The sequence below is a fragment of the Labrus bergylta genome, chromosome 5, assembly GCF_963930695.1.
Source record: "Labrus bergylta chromosome 5, fLabBer1.1, whole genome shotgun sequence".
NCBI classification, from domain to species: domain Eukaryota; kingdom Metazoa; phylum Chordata; class Actinopteri; order Labriformes; family Labridae; genus Labrus; species Labrus bergylta.
In genome coordinates, this window is record NC_089199.1 from 11,923,459 (window position 1) to 11,938,504 (window position 15,046).

Consider the following 15,046-nt stretch of genomic DNA (forward strand, 5'->3'; position numbering starts at 1 on the left):
AGGTTGGGGATGTGGATCGTGCCTCAAAGGTTAAAAACATTTTTTTTTTAAACAGAAACAGCAAAAATGTATCATTCGTAAGACATATCCAACAGGGAAACTTGTTGGCAAACAATCAAAGCTCACTGCATGCCAGTGTTCAGGTATAACAACTCGATCCTCTGCTGTTGTTTCCAAGTGTTACTCAACATTTCACAATAGGGAACAATCTTGGCAGCATTTACACTAACCTCTGCAGCTTTTACCCATTACTGAAAATATTTCAGTTATTTAAGGAGAAGAAATATTTACCTGCACATCACAGTGTAGTGAGATGTAAAACTCCACCAGCTTCAAAAAATGTCTGTTTAAATAAATGTTTTTTTCTTTTAATGTATAGAGACAAATAGACAATCTAAAGCACTGACAACAATTTCAACATCACTTTCAACTAAGACGCCAAATGTTCACAACGATCCAAATCAGGTTGACTGTTCACATTAGGATAATCAATACTTACCGACTGCCTCAAAGGTCTGAAAAATCATTTGCAGAGCATTTAAACACACATAGATTCAATATGTGGGTTAAAAAAAAATGCAACGAGTGAGTATGATTCTCTGCATATGGGTCACAAGCTGACATGAGGGGGGGGGAAACAAGGCTGGCAGTGTTCAAACAAGAACGTAGCACATAAAAGAAGCCTTCTTGCAACATAAGTCAGAATGCTGAGATTTACAGTCCACATAAACATAATCTTCTTATGTTCTACTTCCATATTACTCTGACTGCTGCACTGGTTACAACCGGGACCCAAACTCCCTCTTTAAATGTCTCCCTTTGCTGAACACCAAACCATAAATTATTACATCATCGCTTAGCTAAAGCTGCAGCTCTGTTCTAATACAAATGAACAGGATGAGCTGCGTTTACAAAGTAAATATAAGAAGTATAAGCTGCTTTTTATTGTCTCTTTTTTACATATGGTTAATGCACAAATATCCTTCTTTTGTCTGCTTTGAGTGGTAACAATAGAATTATTTAACATCCAAACTCCTCCATTATTAACAGGAGAGATAAACACTAGAAGAGTTTGGACAGTCGACTGTTATTGAGCTGTGAACTAATAATGAATGTTAAAAAGTCCCAATTTGTCCTTTTTAAAGATATTCAAAATGATAATGAATTTCTTCACCTAATTGTAGACTCGGCTATAATAGCATTATATGTATGTTATTTTATTCCCAAACTCCCCTTTATCTGCCTTCTACTTACACTGAGAAGCTTTTAACACACACATGAAATGCTCAACTACTTAAGTATATGAATATGTAGCCTGTTTTATCTGCATCTGTGTTAATGCTATGTAAGTCTTTCACGTGTACAGTATGCTCAACTATGAACTTTGAAAGTGTCCCTCTAAGACCCTGACACTTGTAAAAACTTAAAGCCAGAGTAATGCTGTGTGGCACATGTTACTTTCCTCAGTGTTGGTGAATGTGTATACATTGACTGCTTAAAACAGAAGTGGGTTTATGAGGGGCTCAAGGTATTTCCTCTAATCTGGGAGGAGAGTGTTTAAATAGAGCAGAGATGGCGTCTGAGAGCCATAGAGGGAGGAATACACCAGCTTGGCTGTCTGCATCCTCACACAATCTAACACTTAGTAAGACAGTAAGACACACACCTTCACAGGTACCCGGTGTGAGGTTAGATATTGATTCTGACAATTAAGCCCATCATCAGTTTCACAAGTCAACATGATTTTTCTAATGGACCTGCAGATGATGCTGCTGGATGTGATTTACTTCATCCTGCGTAACTCTGTACGGGTCGTCCTGCGCCCTCGCACCAAGCCCATCGATGGCGAGCTGGTGCTGATCACCGGGTCTGGTGGTGGCCTGGGTCGTCTCTTTGCTCAGGAATTCACCAAACACGGGGCAGAGGTGGTGCTGTGGGACATCAACAGCAGCGCCAATGAGCAGACAGCCAAGCTGGTGCGGGAGATGGGGGGTAAAGCATACACCTACTCGGTGGATGTTACCAACAGGGAGGATGTATATCGTAACGCAGACCTGGTGAGAAAGGACCTGGGCCGAGATGTTACGATACTGGTGAACAACGCTGGAGTGGTGGCCGGTGAGCGCATGTTAGACTGTCCTGATGAGCTGATGGAGAGGACCATGAAGGTCAACTGCCACGCCCTCTTCTGGGTGAGAACTCTTTGGTCGATATGAAATGTCCCACAGGAAGCCCACAACTTATTCATTGTAAAATATTTCCTGTTACCTTTCAGGTATATAGACAAGTAAAGATAACAGTCTAGAACTGTATCTGTTTTTTGTTTTTTTTAAACTCAGAACATGTACTCGGGATAAAGCCTCTTATCTTACACTAGAAATGTTAATGAACCATTTGTTCCTTCCCAACACTGAATCTAAAAAAACCTTACATTAAGTCTCAGCTGATATGGCACACTATGCACCATCAAATCAGTCTGTTTTTATGTTTCATATTTGATTCTCTGGCCAGTTATATTCAGTCATATCTTATAGCCTATTGTGATTCTTACAGTATAGTGGAAGTAAAACACCAGCAATGAGTTGTGATCTTTACCAACCACTGCTTTGATACTTTTTCAAATTTTTACATTTTGAATATCTATAAGTAAACAATATTTAACTATTTCTGCATTAATGTCTTTTGGTGGCTCACTTTTTAAGTAAAACACAAACAACGATTCAGCACTGACTGAAGTAATACAGCTGTAAATGCACTTTTGAATTTCACAATACATAATCTTCAGCATCAGTGCCTGTACAGAGCATGTTTTTGTGCACACATGACATGTTAAATGCATTGCGTTAATGTCTTTATCCCTTTCACACGACGGACTGAAGGATTCCCACAGAAATCCTCTTAATATGAAGCCACTCGTGCAACATAAGCCTCCTTCACATTGAGCAACATTCAAGCAACTACTAGTAATATAAACACTGCTCTATTTGTTGTCTCATATTAAGCTGCTTCAAGACATGTGTGTTCATGTATGTTTTTGTGTGTTTGTGTGTTTGTTAACCTCAGACAGTGAAGGCCTTCCTCCCTCAGATGAAGGCCCAGAATCACGGACACATTGTGACCATCGCCAGCGTCCTCGGTCTTTTCAGCACGGCTTGTGTTGAGGTGAACCCAAGAGGGAGAAACATCACTAAAACATTAAGACACGGCAGCTTTGTTATCACAGTTAACACACCCTGAGACCGAACATCCTTGTATGGGGATAATTTAGGTTTTCTGCAGATTATACTTTTATCCCCTTACCTTGAAACTGTAGTCCTTAGGCGATGACACTTTTTGTGACATCCATTTATGATTATTAAGGTTGATAAGGCACACAAAAGTGAAGAGTTTTAGTCATGGTAAATAGTTACCATAACCTTCTAATTTGGAAGTGTTTGTTTTAAAATATTGTTCAAGAAGATTAAGAAAGATAGAAACTTGTAAGAAAACAACACATTTTAATTTTTTTCTTGCCTGAAGTATTTTTCGGGAATATTTTCTCTGAAGAGCAGAGGGACAGTTGAGTACAAGTAGAAGAAACCTCTGATGAGAGGAAATCAAAAGAAAAACACTAAAGATTGGTTGCATTGTATGCCACTTTGTTTTTGCACGGTCATGTTCAAGCAACAGAATGAACAGCAAACTAACAGTAAGTATACTTTAAAATAATCAAAAAGTCTCTACATAAGGTCATCTATTACTTACCAGGTCCCACCGATTCAAACAGGTACTATCACAAAATCTGTAGTCATAATGTCTGGGGAGTTTTCTGTTGCAAACATTCAATATCAGTAAAGACACATTTAACAAGTTTCAATGTTTTCCTTTGAGACAGGACTATTGTGCAAGTAAGTTTGCTGCAGTGGGTTTCCATGAATCTATGGCCCACGAGCTGCTGGCTGACGAGATTGAAGGAGTGAAGACTACTCTAGTGTGTCCCTACATCGTGGACACGGGCATGTTTGAAGGCTGCAAGATCCGGTATGTCAACAAAACACATAAAATGTTAATTCTTGACTTTTGATTGATTCAAAAATATCCTATCATTTCACTATTTCCCATGCATTTTGAATGAAGTAATCTTGAAAAAGTATGGTCAATCAACTTCATAGAATTTGAGCATCACCTGTTCACAGAACACAGAAACCAAAACATCCAGCATTCATTAGGTGTTTGCATCCAGCCATTTAAAATGACGGTGAATTTGTCCGTTGGTGCAACTTACAGGAAAGAAGTGGAGATGTTTCTCCCTCCTCTGGAGCCCCAGTACTGTGTGGAGCAGGCGATGAACGCCATCCTGATCGATCAACCTTTGGTGTGCATCCCCCGCCTCACATACCTGCCTTTCCTCAGCAGAGCGTATGTACCATAAATAAACATTTTAAAATAACTTTTCTTCATATGTGCCAATTCATACGTCTTACTGCTCACTTTCTCTTTCAGGTTGTTGCCATGGGAATCCAATGTGGTTACATATCGTTTCATGGGATCCGACAAGTGCATGTACCCCTTTATTGAAACCAAGAAGACACAAGTGTCTAATGGTGCCATTATGGTGTCATAATCATACAAGTACAGCGACAACCTATTTGAGAGCCACAACCTTAGAAGTAAAATCAAATGTCATTTAAAGGGTTTATAAAACATATGATGGAAAGAAAAAAAAATCCCTCCAGCTACATATGAATAATGAGATAAAGAAGGCCAGATTGATGGGGCTTTGGATTGAAGGACAAATTATTCAGAAATGTGTACTAGATGACGACTCAGGCAAGTTGCCATGTGACACAAGAATATTTCTGTATATTAAGATTTAATCTAAAGTCTCCTCTTAACAGGTTTCTCTCCATGAAAGTGTCAAATGAATGAAGGAATCCTGAACAGGCCTAAAGGGGAAATTGGTCTTTAATATGTGCAACTATTATCTTTACATAAAATAAAATGATTACAAAACATGTGTTTTCAGAGTGTCTGATTAAAAGCAAGTGATTTGTGTGCTGCTTTATGTTCTTGTAAACATGAAAATCAGACCGTATTGGAGTCATACAGTACATCCATGTTAAAGGGGCTCACCTGAAACAATGCATTCATGTAATCAAGTGTAGTTGTATTTCAGTAGAATGATTAAAGATTTTATTAAGAGAGCTTGGCTTTGGCAAAAAAATAAGTAAAAGTTGATCATCTGTTGCACTTTAGACATAGATCCTACCCAAGGAGAGAGTAGATGTCACCGGCTGTTATCTGACTGAAACATAAAGGAAACAACTTCATGAGAAACCGTTTAGACTTTTACTGACATTTCGTTGAGAACATTTTGTTGGAAAAAAGGAGATTTGAAAACATGGACTCAGTATGATTATAGTATCCAGTTATGATAGCACTAAAAGTTGATATTGGTTATCACATAAATCTTTTCAGTTAGGCTTTATACCATTGGTAGTTTAAGAAAAGACAAGACAACAGAAATGTTGGTTTTGTGCACATAAGCACGGAGGTTTAATTACCATGGGGAGCGGAGAGAGAAGGGATGCTGACATAGTGGAGGAGGAGGAGGTGGAGGAGGAGGAGGGAGTACTCAGGGAAACTTGACAGGGACAACGTCACATTACATCACACGCTACATTTAGTCAGAAATTCTTCTCGGCTCTACATGGTAATGTCATTAACACCGGTTGTTGATATAAAGCACTCTAGGAAAATCAACAGAGGTTCGTCAGCTGCACCCTAGACAAAGATAAGGTCCAAACCATTAAGAGAGAAGATCTTTTTGGAACTACCTCAGCAGGGGATCAAAGACAAAAGTTAAAAAGTCTAACAGAGAGAAAACAAGTTATGAAAAACAAAAAAAGGTTCACAGTTAATCGCTTAATTGTTTCTTTCACTAAGTAAACGCCCAACTCATTGACTAGGATGCAGCTACTTTTTTCTACAACGCGACAAAATAAATAACGTGTACAATTAAACAACATCAAGGGAAATAAATGATTGTTTCCTATCAATCTTGTTTAACTGTGAACATTTTGGTACAATTAATATGAACAGTGATGTTTTAGAGCCAACAGCGCCCAAAGCTTCCCGCAGCTTTCTAAAGCTGACTAAGAACACAGTGTCAGAGTTTTCTCTAGTGCTTTTACAGACAACCAAACCTGATCATCTAAACAGTGCCATCCACGGTCTGTGCCAATGTGCTTGAGTTAGCCTGTTTGAGGTGCAAGTCACCTTCCACTTCCTGCTTGCCACACCTGTGGAGACAAGGTACAAGTAGGGTCAATTATAACAACTTATCAGCACCAAAATATTCCTGAAGGCTGTATCTACAAGCAAAGTGTTTTTCTATCATTCTGTCCTAGGTAATTCAAAAGTGTTATTGAGAAATTTAATTGATTAACTACACTATTATTAAGCACAAAATAATGAAAACATAAAGGCCTTTGGAGAATTTGAATCTTAAACTAGTTAACTCTGTACACAAACAATTGTTTAAAGTATACGGCTGAAGAGTCATTAAAACAAATGAATCCTTCTATTGTGTTCAGACAATTAACAAATAATCTCCTAATTTTCCCTGGAGAACATTTGCCTCTTAGAAAATAAATATAAAGTGCCATAAGGAGTTAAACAACAAGCCAGTTATGCTGTTTAATGTTACAAATGGCCGGTTAATCATTACATTTTTAATAGAATGAAGAGTCTAAGTAGTCATATCTGGTAAGAAAAAGGCACCCTGGAGGAATGCCGCACTTGTTAAAGCTCAGAGGACAGCATGTAGACCGTCAGAACAAAACAAAACTCCAGAGTAATAAAGAGATTTATAAAGACACTTTGCATCTATAACCTAAAACTGAAATGTGCACGACTGTCCATTTTCTCCAAATGTATTCATGCACGTAAGAAAAATGCAGGAAGCTAATTTAATATTTTTGACAGACTTACAAACCCCTTAGCATTAGACTCTCATGAACTCTTATCCATTAAAGTTATGTAATGGCTGCATCTTTTCTCCGAGAAAATAGGTAGTTATATACTCCATATACTGTCATGTTTGAACAGTTCCACTTCCTGCTTTTCTAACAGACTGTTCGTCACTATAAAGCTAACTACCTGCAGCCTTGACACTCTGCCAGCTCTGTCTAAAGAAGACGTAAAAACGTTGTTATGCTTTTATTTTTAGCAGGCTAGATTATTGTTACTGTGTGTTCACAGGTCTGACTAAAAAATCCATCAGATAGCTGCAGCTCATCCAGAACACTGCTGCACTTTGAAATGCTGTGTTCCTGAAATGTGCTATTTAAATAAACGTATCTTGTCTAAGTTGACACATCTATGAATAAGCAGCGATTCAGTGTAAATCACAGCTTACCGAGAGACTGGTCCATTTCCTGTCCTTTCATTTGACTGCTGGTCCAACTCTGAGAGCAACTTTAATATATTCAGTGCAGCCTATGGAGGTAAATAACAGCACATGTTAAATCAGTGATCACTCACAAGTATCATACAGGCTATAAGCCAGTAAGGTAAAGCTGCACTGCCCTGGTAGCACATATGTTGTAACAATACAAGTATACCACACATTAGCGTGCTGCCTTTGGTCTGCCTCACACAACACTACACCTCTACTCACCCTACTAAGCTGTATTATGAATGCACTTAATACAGTGTGCTCTCTACATAGAGTACAGGAAAAAGCCTCGCTTTTCTAAATTAAATCTTGATTGTCTGGTACCAGAGCTGCTCATTACAAGTGCATGAAGGAAACTGGGTGACCTCTGAGGACTTTTCCTCCATCTAAGGATATAAAAGAAAGCAAACGGACAAACACTCATATTGGCTATGCTTTGATACAGACACATCATTATAAAAGGTATTTCTTTCCAGAAAAACCATTTATCACAGTTATTGTGAGGGGATTATAAGTATTCTGAAATAACTACTTTTTATGAAGCTCCTTGTCACAAAGCTCAACATGTTTATGTTAATGAAGAAACGGCTCAAGGATGGACTCTTACTGTGAGACCCATTGATAGCCATTTGTTTACAGCACTTTGGTCCTGTGAGTTGCCCTTTATCAACCATTATCCAATACTTCCAGGGGCATCCAAATACATGTAACTAATGTGTGGTGTCCGTTGTGAACAGATGCATTGCAGTTTTGATATATCTTGAAAATTCAACCAAATCTTTATGATTTCTATCAAATTTAGTCTATAAAAAACACTCACCATGTCATGACAAGATTCAACATCTTTCCCAATCCCGTGGCTGATGAGCGGCGGCTGGGCGGAGCAGTTAATCAGTGACACAAACTCGTTCTTATTGTTTTTGGGAAAATCTTTGTATTCCACCTGCAAACAAATAGATGCTCATTCAGATTTTCTCTCCATTACTCTAGTATGAATAAAGCACATGCTCGTTGATGACCTTACTGAGTTCACTGAAGCAGCAGAGGTTGTTGGGTTACCTGCAGGCACTGCACGGATGCCAGAAAGCCGAGCTGCTCAGAAGGCCTGGTAAGGGGTCCGAGGGGAAGCTGGTTCAGATTGTTTTTGTTCTTCAGGATAGTCTCAGCAGTCAGGGAGGTCCCTGCATAAAGCAGCTCGTTGGCAATAATGGCAGTGATTGTGGCCTTGCCTGGGTTGGGAATTACTCGGTTGTAGTCCTTAGCTTGGGACCCATGACAGGCCCCAACAGCTTGAGCCACCTCAGGGACCATGGGCAGGATACCTGCAGGCAGCTGCTGGTGGCTCAAGTAAGGTAGACGGTAGTCCTCCTCCTTGGAACCTTTAAAGGAAAATATGCTTTTTCAGCCCGACATATATAAGACAATAAATTATTCAGTCTTAATGCTACCAAATCTTTGAGATCTTGTTACCTAAGACCACCTCCTCTGATGAGCCAGGTTCAAAGAAGGTCACTTTGCGCCCATCACCAGGTTTTTTTACTGGAGTCTAAATAAAACAGAAACAATACATTTACATAAATGAATAGTTTGTTTTTTTAAGTCCTGTCTGCCGTATTTGTTGCTAGACAAAGATTTAGTAGAACCTTCTCATCTGTCTTGAGTGCTGGTTTGGGGGTCGGAGGCTGAGGTCCTTTATATCCCAATAGGTCCAACATTTTCTCTGCTGCGTTCCTCTTGGCCACTTTTTTACTGGGTCCCATCCCCTCTGCAGACTGGCCACACACCGTTACCTGTGCAGGAGGACATGAGGCATACATGTATTACAGAACTACATGGAGGAAAAAATACTTCAAAAAGGTGAGAACAAACTGCCAGAGATGTTTCAGAGGTACCACTAGTTTGCCTCAGTGTCTAAGCGGCTGTCAGAATCACCTGCATGACAAACTCTCTGCGACGAGGCAGACCTCTCTCTGTCACCATGCTGTACTCGGGTTCCTTCTCCTTCTTGGCCTGCTGGATCTGAGCGAGGCGGCTGATTGGATTCATACCCTGTCCATATTCTGGACTGGTCTGGAGCTGTTGGTGTGAGGGGTTAATAAATATGAATAGACCATAACTCTGCACTGATTATTGTAATTACAGCCCATGAGTTACATTACCTTGATGATGGATTTGGTTTTCTTTTTTATGCGTGGCAGCGTCTTTTCCACACTGGGTATATGTGGCAGCCTCTTTAACTCCCCCAGCACTGCTGCTGCTGCCAGCTTCTTGGCAATCTTTTTACTCTTTCCTTCGCCCTCACCGGTGTACTCCCCGACTGTTACACAAACAACAAAACTCTTCATATGGGGAGGGCCTTCTTCTTTTAAAACCTGGAAAACAACAGGGACAAATCTTGTTGTAAAGGAACCATTTTTTTTTTTAATTATTAAACTTGATAGGAAACCTGGCCAAGTCATACACTTTAAACTGAAGTATTAGAAGAAATGTATCACCTCAAAGTTGACAGGTAAGTTGCGTTTAAGTGCAATTTCAAACACTTGACTGATTTCTGATTTGTTGAGGTTCTCCTCCTCTGGCTCTCCATTCACCTGCCAGCAGCAGAAATAACATTTCAGTAAGAATATCAAAGAAAAGCCATAAGCCAGAGTATTTTTGATGCCAAGTGTACGCTTCTTCTTTCACCTCTGGCAACTGTTGCAATATTGGCTCCTTGTGCAGCACTTTCAGGGCTTTGGCAGCAGCTTCATGCTTGGCTAACTGCCGTGTGCGTCCCTTTCCAATAAACTGCTGGCCTCCGATGGAAAGCTCCATGTGGTATATCATTGGTCCCACTGGAGGAAAAGGGTAGTAGTACCTGGGCACAGTAAAGGTCAAGTGCAACGTTTTTTCCCCCCCATCTCAGAAATAGACTTCACGAGGGTAATCAAAAGTAAAACAAAATGAAAGAATGTCAAAACATTTCCAAGCAGAGGAAACTCACTGTTGCATAGAGCGCTGATAGGGTCCTGGAGGCCGGACGTTGTAGTTGAAGTTTGGTGGTCTCATCCCCGGGTATGGGTCGATGGGTTTATACATAGGCTTTTTACCAAGCTTCATACATAGTGCATTTAGCTCCATTGTGTGTGTAACTCCATCTGCTGAAAGCCAATCAAAATGAACCAACATATCAGTAAACGGTTTTCTGCATAAATTTACTACAACAGAGCAAGTGGGAGGAGCCCACCTAGGTGCTTGCCTGTGTTGCGGGGCATCCTCACGGTGGGCTTGGGAAGTGTTGTCTCAGCAAGGGCAGATGCAGCAGCGGTGTGCTGGGCTTTCTTGATGCTGGTCCCCTCTGCCTCCCAATGCTGATCTCCCAGCGTGAGTCTGACTGAGAAGATCTGACAGGGAGACGACACACAAGAGTTACAGACAAGTTCTGAGTCACTACCATGATGCTGTGATGAAAAGATGACAGAAGCCCAAATGAAATAACATGATTGGTTTGAAATTTGCTCTCAGGGTACCTTCGAGTGAGCTGGTCCTTGTTCACACAGCAACTTATACTCAGGTTGGATCTTGTTGAAACGAGCTAACTCATTCACCAAACACATGGGGGTCTTCTCTTTAGGGTTTGCCATGTTAGATACTGTAGGGCAAAAAACACATAAACATGAAGAAATATTCAAAGGCTGCTCATTTCTCCTATAGTCTGACCCAAAAAAAACAGTTTCTAAGAAAGACCCTCAAGGCTTCCATAACAATGAGTATAAAATCCTTAATATTTCAAAACAAGTGAGAGTGATTACCCTGAGATCTGTTAACAGAACAAATGAGAAAGAGATTAGAAATACTAAGTGTAATTCTAACAAATTCTAAGAAAAATTGTGATAATTTGAGGCACAATTATACATGGCTATTCAAAAAACTCTGTCCTTTATTTTACATACAACAGCAAATGGAAACAATAAAAATAAAATAAATAAACCTGTTGTGGTATTGTAGGGAGTGGCTGAGCCTGCAGGGAGGGCAGAACTCCTCATAGGCTGGCTGGCACTCTCCGAGGGTAGGGTGCCCGAGGCACAGGGGATGCTATAGCCAGGCTGTGGCTGCCCCATCTGAAGTGGAGAAGGGGCAACAGGCATGGGGCTAGCCGGACACTGGAATTGAATCTGGGACATCCTTGTTGGTGTGGCTTATAGTCAATTGTAGACTAAGGTCAAGATAAAAACTTTGTAGTAAAGCAATGGTGAATGCCAAGGCTGTAGGAACTGCTTTTTGACGAGGTTTGAATGTAAGCTCCTCCTGCAAAGTGAGGAAAAAGATACTTATCGTTAACCTTTCCTTTTCTACACATGAAGGAGATTACATGAATTTAATTTGTCTGAAAGCTATCACCGTCACAAAAACAAATCCCTATGGATAAGAAATGGAGTAATCCTGGGACAGGTTGTCTTTCACAGACCTGATATATTACTATAATTACATTCACATACAACAATAAAATCTACACAAGTGCTACCAAGCCGGATTTGGAATGAAACAAGGAAATTATTTTGCTGTGATTAAAACTGCTAACTGCACAACTTCAGAAGTACATATCATCCTTATACCCAGCATTCAAATCTAGTGACAGATAATTGGCATCTTTAAATACACTGCTCAAAAACACAAAAGGAACACTCGTCACAGTGTAACACCAAGTCAGTTTAAACGTCAGAGATATCAATCTGTCCATTTAGGAGGCACATGTGATTGTGAATCAGTTTCACCTGGTTTGTTGCAAATGTGAAAACAGGTGCAATGGAGAGGCAAACGCCTGCATGGTTTTGCATGTGATGGCCACAGACAATAGCTCTCTTTTCATCCTTGATGACTGATCCTTCTCAAGTTTTGTGTTCTGCTAGTGTCCTTGTCACTATTGGTAGAGTGAGGCGATACCTGCATGGTTACACAGGTAGTCCAGCTTCTCCAAAAGAGCACATTAAGATTAACTTTTATTGATCCCCGCAAGGAGAAATTTCAGTTTTTACACTCTGTAAATCATGAACACACACACAGGCTGAAATATACACACATGCAGAAACAGGATCCTATGGACATGCACTAAGGGAGAGATGTCAGAGTGACGGAGCGGCCCACAGCGGGCACTCCTGAGCTGATGGTGGGGAGGGGATTCGGTGCCCCTGAGGAACAAAAATGTAAATTCTGGTTGGCGTTTTTTGTTTTGGATTTTGAAAATTTCAAAAAAATCAGAGAATCGAAAAAGACCAAGTACTTTGAGTTTTCTGTTGTATCACTACACTGATTTACACAAGTCTCCTCCTGAGCACACCTCAGTGTTCAGGAGGTGATCTGGCACCTCTCCAGCTACCAGACCATATTTGTTCCACACCGGGACTTGAACCAGCGACCCTCTAGTTCCCAACCCAATTCCCTACAGACTGAGCTACTGCCACTAGCCAGACATGCATGTTCAAGAATGTTTGCTGTGTCTTCCAGTACAATCTCAAGAGCACAGAGGAGATACCAGGAGAGCGACATGTCTATTACATGAGGAGAGCTGAACAGGACCGTTAACCTAGCAGCAGGACCATATCAGCTCCTTTGTGCCAGGAGGAACGGGAGGAGCACTGACAGAGCCCTTTCAAATGACCTCCAGCAGGCCACTGGTGTGACTGTATCTGACCAAACTGTCCGAAACAGACTCCATGAGGGTGGCAGGAGGGCCCAACGTCCTCTAGTGGGATCTGTGCTCACAGCGCAGCACCATGCGGATATCGACTAACTCTAACCGAAGTGACAAGGACTCTAGCAGAACACAAAACTAATCAGTCATGCAAAACTATTCTGTTTTGGGGATTTGTCTGGCTTTTGCCTCTCCCTTGCATTCGCTCTTCAAATTTCACCATAGCAGGTGAAACTGATTCCCAACAACTTGTGCTTCCTGAAAGGACAGATTGATACCCCTTAAAGTTGAACTGACTTGGAGCTATTCTGCCATGATTTTGTGTGCCTTCATTTTTTTTTGAGCAGTGAAATTTTACTTGTAAGACTGAAAAAAGGATCATGAACTTAAACAATAGACATTCTGCCTTAAAGGCTAACATTTTCACGATTGTTTGACTACTTCTACAACTCAATACATATAAATAATCACAACAAACAGCAGAGTGAGAAACATAAACATTCCAAATTAATGTTTACTAATCTGCTCCTGTGCAGTAATCACAGATATAATATTCTCAGCCTTCATGCAAACTAACATACATGTCGCAAGGGAAAATATGAATCAGCGTTATTAATTTCACTGCAACTTTGAATGACTTCACCTGTAGAACTGATTGACAACATCATAACTTTGGGTTATTCACTGGAGAAAGTCACATAAAAAAGAGTATCTTTGGCAAAGAATAAGTCATGAATTGCTGGGAGATAAGACAACAACCCAATTTGTCTATTTGTGTATCAAATAAGGAGGCCACCCTACATGCCCCAGCAAGACAACAAGGTGACTGTACCCCCATGGCTGTTACTGTTTTCGCACCAATATTCCCCTAAACTGTGGTTATGAATGAAAGACAGTGCTGATCTGAAACATGGTTATCATTGTTCTCACTGAAGATGTTAAGGTTGGGAGGAGTCGATCTGTTTGGCTCTTGTGTGGGCCTTGTATCGCCCTCCATTATTTGACACAACTCAAACTTATTTGCATCAATTTCAACCTCTACATCAGCCTGTTAAATGTCGGCTTTAAAAGGGTGAACGCTTTTGTAAATAAAATGCAAACCTACACCTTTGTTAGTTTTGGAAGAAGATTAAACCGGCAAGCTAGAGATGCTCAAACTAGTGCAGCGCTCTGCAGGCTTGTAGAAAAAAAAAGCCATTTAAAGCCAATGATTTACTCTGAAAACATAAGACTTGCATGTTTTCAAGTTAAATAAGTGTCCGTGCAAAAAAATATCAGACTGCCAGTCATGCAATAACTGAGTATGGCTTCATAAAACCAGGTCGCCGGTGAGCCAGGGGGGCTCTCCAGAAGACCACGTTAGCTTACGAGCTACAGGGGCAGAGACGAACATTTATTGTAATACTTCTCGAAAAAGAAAAAGACTTCAGACACTCAAAATCTTAAAGCAACGCATTCTTCAAAAGGTTGCACTCACTGCACAGAAGCAGCAGCGACTGACAGTACTTTATTCTCTTATAAACATGCTTGTTATCTTTTTTCCCTCTACGAGTCTGGGAGTAGCCGGTGAATTTGCTAGCTAGCTAACCCCGACCCCCCCACCCCAAGTCAGTGCACAGAATAAACCTCACCTCGTCGTTCCTTTTGTTCAGTTTTGTGTTACTCCATAGTACACCTTCATTTACTCTTGTTTTCTCTGGTTCATAGTCTGTATGAAGAGTCTGTTTTATGTTAGTTTTATCTCAAAATGCGGGCGGTGAGGAGGTGGACATTGGGAAAACAGGGCAAACACTAAAGAGAATGGCCCAATCGTGACTGTCTCTCCAGGAAGTGACGTCGACAGAGAGGAACTACTTCCCAAAGATAGTGGAGGAGCTATCACGCTGTCATTATTCACAGTCTATGTTATTATTACAAATATGACCTAGAAATAATCC

The 15,046-nt window shown here is 40.5% G+C and overlaps 2 protein-coding genes across 3 annotated transcripts; one reads left to right on the forward strand and one right to left on the reverse strand.

The window, feature by feature from the left end:
- The first annotated feature begins 1,542 nt into the window (after positions 1–1,542).
- On the forward strand, positions 1,543–4,994 carry rdh20 (retinol dehydrogenase 20). The gene is made up of 5 exons (XM_020629015.3): positions 1,543–2,192; positions 3,064–3,162; positions 3,875–4,020; positions 4,267–4,398; positions 4,483–4,994. Exons 1-5 carry the CDS (start codon positions 1,740–1,742, stop codon positions 4,601–4,603), a joined length of 951 nt encoding a protein of 316 aa, XP_020484671.2. The 5' UTR covers positions 1,543–1,739; the 3' UTR covers positions 4,604–4,994.
- Positions 4,995–5,507: 513 nt separating this feature from the next.
- On the reverse strand, positions 5,508–14,931 carry stau1 (staufen double-stranded RNA binding protein 1). 2 transcript variants are annotated; one of them, XM_020629083.3, is made up of 15 exons: positions 14,741–14,931; positions 11,409–11,725; positions 10,948–11,069; positions 10,677–10,821; positions 10,422–10,575; positions 10,124–10,295; positions 9,934–10,029; positions 9,598–9,810; positions 9,371–9,514; positions 9,082–9,228; positions 8,909–8,984; positions 8,498–8,817; positions 8,259–8,381; positions 7,400–7,479; positions 5,508–6,281 (listed from the first exon to the last, which is right to left on the reverse strand). In XM_020629083.3, the coding sequence occupies exons 2-15, from the start codon at positions 11,599–11,601 to the stop codon at positions 6,194–6,196; spliced, it is 2,073 nt and encodes a 690-aa protein (XP_020484739.1). In that variant the 5' UTR covers positions 11,602–11,725; positions 14,741–14,931; the 3' UTR covers positions 5,508–6,193. The 2 variants fall into 2 exon arrangements, with proteins under 2 accessions (XP_020484739.1, XP_020484738.1); XM_020629082.3 differs by having other exon boundaries at positions 10,422–10,578.
- Between the last annotated feature and the right edge of the window lie 115 nt (positions 14,932–15,046).